The following is a 7,738-nucleotide window of genomic DNA, read 5'->3' on the forward strand; positions in this document are numbered from 1 at the left end:
CAAGGCTCACGAGGGGAGTAAGGGCAGAGGGCCAGGAAGGCAGTTCCTCCTTCCCCTTTTGGAAAGGGCAAAGGGTGAGAGAGGCGGTGTTTCCCTCTCCCCCCGGTCACTTTGGGCTCCTTGCCCACTCCTCCACCCCGCTTCCCAGCAGCGCTTTTCAGATCGGCTGGATTTTTCTTGTATGAACCTTTTGGGATCTCCATTTGGATTCTTCTCCCTACAAGTTTCCTTTAATTTCCAAGTACTGAATGAATCCCCATTCTCCCAAGGGAAACTAAGGCACTGCAAGGAGGGGGTCACCTGGTGGAGGAGGGAGCTGAGTCGAGATTAGGACCTCAATCCCTGCTCTTTTAGTAGACCGTGACACCTGCCCACTCTGACTTCCCCCTGGTAGGCACCCTTCCCCCCACCTTTCTTAGTTGGGCTGGCTTCAGGGTTCTTCCAAGACTGTCCAACAAGTATGTGCTAAAAACAGGATAATCGGGGCCCTGTTTTTGGAAGGGATATGCTGTGTAAGTATGTACCGGAGAGAGATAACATTAGCACCCAAGACAGGCTTCCCCACAGGGAGTGGGATAGGATCTGAGCCTTGAAGGCCGAGATGCAATGAAGTCGGTCAGTTTCAAGTCAGCCAGTTTAGTTAAAATGGACCTGAATAAACTTGAAAAGGAGGTCTGGCGCCGCACTCTGAAGCGCTTTAAAGTCCCAAGTTGGGGGCATCGCATTTTATCCGAGAGGCTCAGAGGGGAGTGACATGGTGAGATGCCTGCAGCAGGAAGATTATTTGGGCAGCTGTTTATAGAGAAGGGAGGAATGAGGAGGAACCTTTGGTTTGAGATCTAAGCATCTGCAGGCAAGGAGGAAAATGGCAGCCATCTAGGACAAGGATCTCTTTTCCTCCTGCTTGAATTCTGGGCCAGCCCCCTTGGGGCATTTCCAAGCTGGGGCTAGCCTTGCCACCCTGCATTCTGCCCTAAGGTCCTAGTGGACTTTACCTCTCAAGGTGAAAGGGAGAAGCTACTTCTCAGATGTCTCCCCTCCCCCTTCTTTCTGGCTATAATTCCAGAGCCCTTCTTGGGGCAGTGGAGAACACCAAGAGGTTCAACCTGAAGGATCCTTCTGTCTCTTGTCCTGCTCTGCCCAGGAGTCTTCTAGCCCTTGCTACTGAATGGGAAGGGAGTCAATCAGGATGGCCCAGCTAGACCAGGCTCCTGGAGGGCCCCGAACCCCCTGACAAATGGTCATCCAGTCTCTGGAGACCTCCAGTGAGGGGTTCCCACTAGCTCCAGAGGCAGCCCTGGCTGGCCTCATTATTGGGAAGCTTCTCCTGACTCGGACCTGGAATCAGCCTGAGGTCACTCCTGGAGACAGAAGCATAGCCAGGCCTGGATCTCCCACTCTGCATTCTTGGGCTCCCTCCTCTACCTTCCCCCAGCCACATCTAGACTCCTTGGTCAGGACATGTTTGCTGAGAGCCTTCCTGCTTAGAGATCACACCCTGCTAAGGACCTACAGGGAGCTATAGAGGGAGATGGAGCAGGATCCCTGACCTCTAGGGACTTACATTCTTTTTTTTTTTTTTGACTTTTTTTCTTTTTTTATTAATTTATTTTGATTTATCAATAATCACTTCCATATGCTTTTGAGTTTAAAATTTTTCTTCCCCTTCTTCCCCACCACCCTCCCCAATACGGCACACAATCTGATACAGGCTATACATTTACATTCATATTAAACATATTTTCACATTAGTGATGTTGTAAGTAAAAATCAAAACCAGTAGGAGGAACCATCAGAAAGAGGAAACAAAACTCAACAGAAGAGAAAAAAAAATAGCAATTCGACTTCCATAGTTCTTTCTTTGGATGTGGATAGCATTTTCCATCACAAGGCCTCTGGAGATGTCTTAGATCCTTGTATTGCCAGGAAGGGTAAAGTTTATCAATATTAGTCATCACACAACGTGGTTGTTATTGTGTTCAACATTCACTTCACTCAGCATCAGACCATACAAGTCTTTCCAGGTTTTTCTGAAGTCAGCCCATTCATCATTTCTTATAGCACAATAGTATTCCATCACATTCATATACCACAACTTGCTCAGCCATTCCCCAATTGATGGGCATCCTCTCAATTTCCAGTTCTTTGCCACCACAAAAAGAGCTGCTATGAATATTTTTGTGCATGTGGGTCCTTTTCCCGTTTGTGTGATCTCTGTGGGATATAGCCCTAGAAGTGCTATTGCTGGGTCAAAGGGTATGCACATTTTTATAGCCCTTTGGGCATAGTTACAAATTGCTCTCCAAAATGGTTGGATCGTTTCACAACTCCACCAACAATGCCTTAGTGTTCCAATTTTCCCACATCTTCTCCAACATTTATCATTTTCCTGTTTTGTCATGTTGGCCATTCTGATAGGTGTGATGTGGTACCTCAGAGTTGTTTTGATTTGCATTTCTCTAATCAATAGTGATTTAGAGCATTTTTTCATATGATTATAGATGGCTTTAATTTCTTCATCCGAGAACTGTCTGTTCATATCCTTTGACCATTTATCAGTTGGGGAATGGCTTGTATTGACTTAATTCTCTATATATTTTAGAAATGAGGCCCTTATCAGAGAGACTGGTTGTAAAAATTCTTTCCCAATTTTCTACCTTCCTTCTAATCTTAGTTGCATTGGCTTTGTTTGTGCAAAAACTTTTCAATTTAATGTAATCAAAATTATCTGTTTTGCTTTTCGTAATGTTCTCTACTCCTGTTTGGTTATGAATTCTTCTGTTCTCCATAGATCTGACAGGTAAACTATTCCTTGCTCTCCCAGTTTGCTTATAGTATCAGCCTTTATATCTAAATCATGTACCCATTTTGACTTTATTTTGGTATATGGTATGAGATTTTGGTCTATGCCTGGTTTCTGCCATAGTCTTTTCCAGTTTTCCCAGCAGTTTTTTTCAAAGAGTGGGTTCTTATCCCAGAAGCTGGGGTCTTTGGGTTTATCAAATACTAGATTACTATAGTCATTGACTACTGTGTCTTGCATGTTTTACCTATTCCACTGATCCACCGCTCTATTTCTTAGCCAGTACCAAGCAGTTTTGATGATTGCTGCTTTATAATACAATTTAAGATCTGGAATGGCGAGGCCACCTTCCTCTGCATTTCTTTGCATTAGTTCTCTTGATTTTCTGGACCTTTTGTTCTTCCAAATGTATCTTGTTATTATTTTTTCTACTCTATAAAATAATTTTTTGGTAGTTTGATTGGTATGGCACTGAATAAGTAAATTAGCTTAGGTAGAATTGTCATTTTTATTATATTAGGGACTTACATTCTAACCTGGGACACATATATTAACATGTGATGCATATACCTAAAAATATGGGACTTAGCCAAGGTATAGGTGCCAAGATAAGCACACATTTCATTTTATCCTAGCTACCAGGGGATGTCATACATCCCCCACATGGGCAGGCCCAGGCCCAGCCACCACCCAGGCAGTTGGACTCTCACAGAAGAACCTACTTCTCTTACCCTACAGACAAGAAAGGGAGAGTTTAACAAAGGGTAATGTTCTTCAATCATGTCTGACTCTTTGTGACCCCATTTGGGGTTTTCTTGGCAAAGATATTGGAGTGGTTTGCCATTTCCTTCTCCAGTTCGTTTTACAGATGAGGAAACTGAGGCAAACAAGGTTAAGTGACTTGCCCAGGTTCACACAGCTAGTAAGTGTCTGAGGCCATATTGGAACTGTCGAAGATGAGGTGTCCTGATTCCAAGCCCAGGGCTCTATCTACTGTGCCACAGATCTGTCCAAAGTCCTAGCCTTGACCCACCACCTACTGACTCCTTCCACCTCTCCCTACATTGGACTGTCCTGCCAACTCCCAGTGGACTTAGGGGTTGAGAGGAGCTAGAGGGCTGTAAGTTAAAGGGGCTGTGTGCTTTGGGGGGGCTTCCTGTTGGCCAGTTGAGGCTGTACCCCTCATCCTGTCTCTGTAGCTTTCTGCCTGGGTTACACTGGGCCTCAGATTCCTAATCAGTGAAATGAGGGCTGATGTCTGAGGGGCCTTCCGTCTCTCAATCTGTGACCCTCTTTTCTTTTCTTTTTTTTTATTCTCCTTAATAATATTTTATTTTTCCAATTACATATAAAGATAGTTTTCAACATTTACTTTTATAAGATTTTGAGTTCCAATTTTTTTTCTCCCTCCCCTCCCCAAGAGTACAAGCAATCTGATATAGGTTATACATGTACCATCATATTAAACGTATTTCCACATTTGTAAGACCCTCTTTTCCTTGTGGGGCCAGCGGCTCCCAAGGCCTCCAGGGGAAGCCACAAATAATCGGGACAAAACAAGGTCTGTCACCGAAGCCTCCCCTGCCTCTCAAATATGGAGGGTGTGCTCTCTGTCCCTGCCTCCTGCTGCCGTGGGAATATGTCCCCCACCTACCTTCCTTCTTTATCCTGCCCTTTTTACAGTATGTCTTTCCTGATGGTTTGTATGACACCCCTCAATCTAATTCAGCTATTGGTATACACAAAACTGAATGAGAAAGGAAGAAGAAATGGTAGACTCTGGCTGTGTAGGAGACTGCTGAGTCTGCTTAGAAGCAAATGTGTGTGTCCCTCTGACAAAGCGGTCAGAGCTTGGTTTCTGGGCCCCTCCTGACGTCAAGGTTTGTGGCTGCCGACGCTGCATTTGTCGGGGTGCGCTGTCCCTTGAGGTTCTGCTCACCCTGCAGTCCTTCTTAGAGCCTCCCCCTTTTCCTCAGGGTGCTTCGTTCCATCCCGCCCCATTCAGACCGGCACTTTTGGGAATGGATGTGAACAGCTCTCTCTCTCCTGTGTTGCAGGTAGTGATGGCGTCTTCCGTCGTCCTCCACACTGGGCAGAAGATGCCTCTCCTGGGGCTGGGTACCTGGAAGAGTGAGACTGGGCAGGTGAGGCGGGGGCTGGGGGAGGGGAGACAGCCAAGGAAGAGAAGTGGGGGAGGACTTGACCTCTGCCCTCATGAGGCTTATAGTTAGATGGTAAACAGTTAGCAAACCGTACAAGGCAGCTGCCTTTGAACCTTTGCTCAGATGTGGGGGCCTGCAAAAGCTTTGGGGATGCCAGTGAGTGGACCACAATAGCCCTTTGAGGGAGAAGGGTGGAAATCTCTCCACTCCACAGAAGAAGAAATGGGCTGATGGGGTCTTAGCCCTGGGGAGGGCTGTAGCTGGGACGTGAGCCCAGAGCTGCTGGGTCTGAGGCCAGTGAGTGCCTGTCTTGCACAGCAGATGTCCATGCCAGAAGCATGGTGTGGTTGATGCAGAGGGGACCTTGTCAGGGATAGAAGAGAGTAGTGCAGCGGTGTCCTGGCCTCTCCCTCCACCCCATAGCAACCAGACCTAGGAGGAAGGAAGGAGGTGACCATGACGAAGCTTCCTGGGGACCTCAGATCTCTGCTGGTGACCGTGCCAGGGCTGAGGTGGGCACAGGCCAGAGAGGCCTCGGTCCTTCTCCCCTCCCCCTGCAGTCAGCTTGCTGGAGACTGAGCGCCCAGGTGCCAAACCTGTTCTGTAATCCCAGGTTTCGGGAAGGGATGGGGGAGGGAGGAGGCAGGAAACAGGCACCTGCTCCGGGGTACGGTAGGAGGTAGGGAGAGCTGTTTACCTGACCCTTAGGGCTCACCTGTCACTTTTCAGCTTGGAATGTCCTGATGGGGTGTGTCTCTGTGTGTGTGTATGGGTGTATGGTGTATGTGGGGGTATATGTGAGTATGTGCACATGTGTGTGCGTGTGATTGTTAAGAACTTGGCATCCCTCCTCCCCTCTAAAACTCAGTGCCCAGCCCATGTGTGAGCTGTGGGGAGCCCTGAGACCAGGCCCCCTGTCAAGTCAGTGCAAGACGGTGGCTCCTGATCTTGCAGAAGAGGAGCCACTGACCCTGGTGATCAGTCTGATGCCCAGGAAATAGATAGGGAATGGGAGGGATGCCTTTGGAGGGGCCCTGGGATCGGGGTGCGGCTGGCACAGGGCAGAGGCAGTTGCCATTGGAAGGGATCGGGAAGATGGTAGAAAGGGGGTGGGAGGAGGGCTGAAGCCAAGCCTTGTGAGGAAAGGCGGCCTGGTCTAGTAGTGGTCACTTGCGGGCTTCCTGTCCCTTCTCTTGGCTGAGCCTCGGTTCTCTCATCTGTTAAATGGGGATGAATAATCCTCATTGTCATCTCCCTCACAGGGAGTTATGAAGCTCGAATGAGATCGTGTCCATGAAGGGCGCTGCCAATCATAAAGAGCCACGGACACATCAGTTATTAGCATAATGAAGACACAAAGGAGGGGGAGGGCCGGAGGGAGCTAGTCCTGGTGGGCAGAGGGACGGAGACAGAGCAGAGCCACTGCCCAGGGACACTGTGTATGTAGGAGCGGCTTTGTCAGATGTGAAACCAAATGCTGTGGGAGGAAGCCTGCCCGGCCCAGCCCAGGCTCTGCTGGTGAGCCAAGGGCTGGTCCAGAGTCGGTGCCCTGGGGCCTGAGGGGAATGAATCTGATGGGATTAATGGAGGTGAGAAAGCAAGCGGCCCCCTCCAATCCTCATGGTTCTCTCCTTCCTTTGTGGGGAGTGGGCAAGGGAGCCATCAGAACGCTTTCCGTTGTCTGAGCAGCTCACTGAAAATGTGGGGGTGCCTAGCATCCTGATCCCAGATTCCAGATGAGCAAACTGAGGCCCGGGGAGAGGTCCTTGCAAAGCAGCCCCGGGGGAAATCTGAGCAGACAGGTTCTCCCCAAGCTGAGGTGCCTGCCCCTTCCATCTTGTCTTTTCCCAATCCCGTTCTGGGCATTTCCCCCACCCTGACAGGTGAAGGCCGCTATCAAATACGCTCTGAGTGTTGGCTACCGCCACATCGACTGCGCCGCCATCTATGGAAACGAGGTGGAGATTGGTGAGGCCTTGAAGGAGAGTGTTGGGCCTGGCAAGGTACGTGAGGCCTGACCCGGGGGAGTGGGGAGGGCTCTCGTGGGGGAGGAGCCCGAGAAGCTGGGGCCCCCACCTCGTTGGTTACGCCCCCTTCCCCAGGCTGTTCCCCGGGAAGAAGTGTTCGTGACCTCCAAGCTATGGAACACCAAGCACCAGCCGGAGGACGTGGAGCCTGCCCTCAGGAAGACCCTGGCCGACCTCCAGCTGCAGTATCTGGACCTTTACCTGATGCACTGGCCCTTCGGCTTTGAGTGAGCATGGAAGGCGGGGCTGGGGTGGGGCTGGACAGTCTAAGGGGACACTGCCTTGGGAGGAGAGGCCCGGCTACCCAGGGCTGGACACGCTGCATCCAGTCGGCCTTCATGTCCCTTCATCGAGGGATGAGGAAGTGGTCCTGTGCTGTTCAGTTGTACAGTGGGAGGGTGGGTGAGGGGCAGAAGGGACCACGGGAGGCTGAGGTCATGGGGCTGTCATGTCTGCAGGCGGGGGGACAACGTCTTCCCTAAGAATGAAGATGGATCAATGCGCTATGACACCATCGACTACAAGGAGACTTGGAAGGCAATGGAGGCGTTGGTGTCCAAGGGGCTGGTGCGGGCCCTGGGCCTCTCCAACTTCAACAGCCGTCAGATTGACGACATTCTCAGTGTGGCCACCGTGCGGCCTGCCGTGCTCCAGGTGAGCCTGGGGGAGCTGCAGGGGCGTGGGGGTGCCCTGGGCTTTGGGGGTAGGGGCACCCCAGGATTTGGGAGCTGGAGGATACCTTGGAC

At 50.2% G+C, this 7,738-nt stretch overlaps 1 protein-coding gene across 1 annotated transcript in view; it reads left to right on the forward strand.

Moving 5' to 3' along the window:
- Window positions 1–4,843: 4,843 nt before the first annotated feature.
- Window positions 4,844–7,738, forward strand: part of AKR1A1 (aldo-keto reductase family 1 member A1) — a 5,716-nt gene continuing 2,821 nt past the window's right edge. Inside the window, exons 1-4 of the mRNA XM_027838071.1 lie at window positions 4,844–4,947; window positions 6,849–6,968; window positions 7,068–7,219; window positions 7,451–7,646. Of these exons, the coding sequence (XP_027693872.1) occupies window positions 4,867–4,947; window positions 6,849–6,968; window positions 7,068–7,219; window positions 7,451–7,646 (549 nt within the window). The 5' untranslated portion in view covers window positions 4,844–4,866. The remainder of the gene's footprint in view (window positions 4,948–6,848; window positions 6,969–7,067; window positions 7,220–7,450; window positions 7,647–7,738) is intronic.

The sequence above is a fragment of the Vombatus ursinus genome, unplaced genomic scaffold (genome assembly GCF_900497805.2).
Source record: "Vombatus ursinus unplaced genomic scaffold, bare-nosed wombat genome assembly UNPS02014825.1, whole genome shotgun sequence".
Classification (NCBI taxonomy): Eukaryota; Metazoa; Chordata; class Mammalia; order Diprotodontia; family Vombatidae; genus Vombatus; species Vombatus ursinus.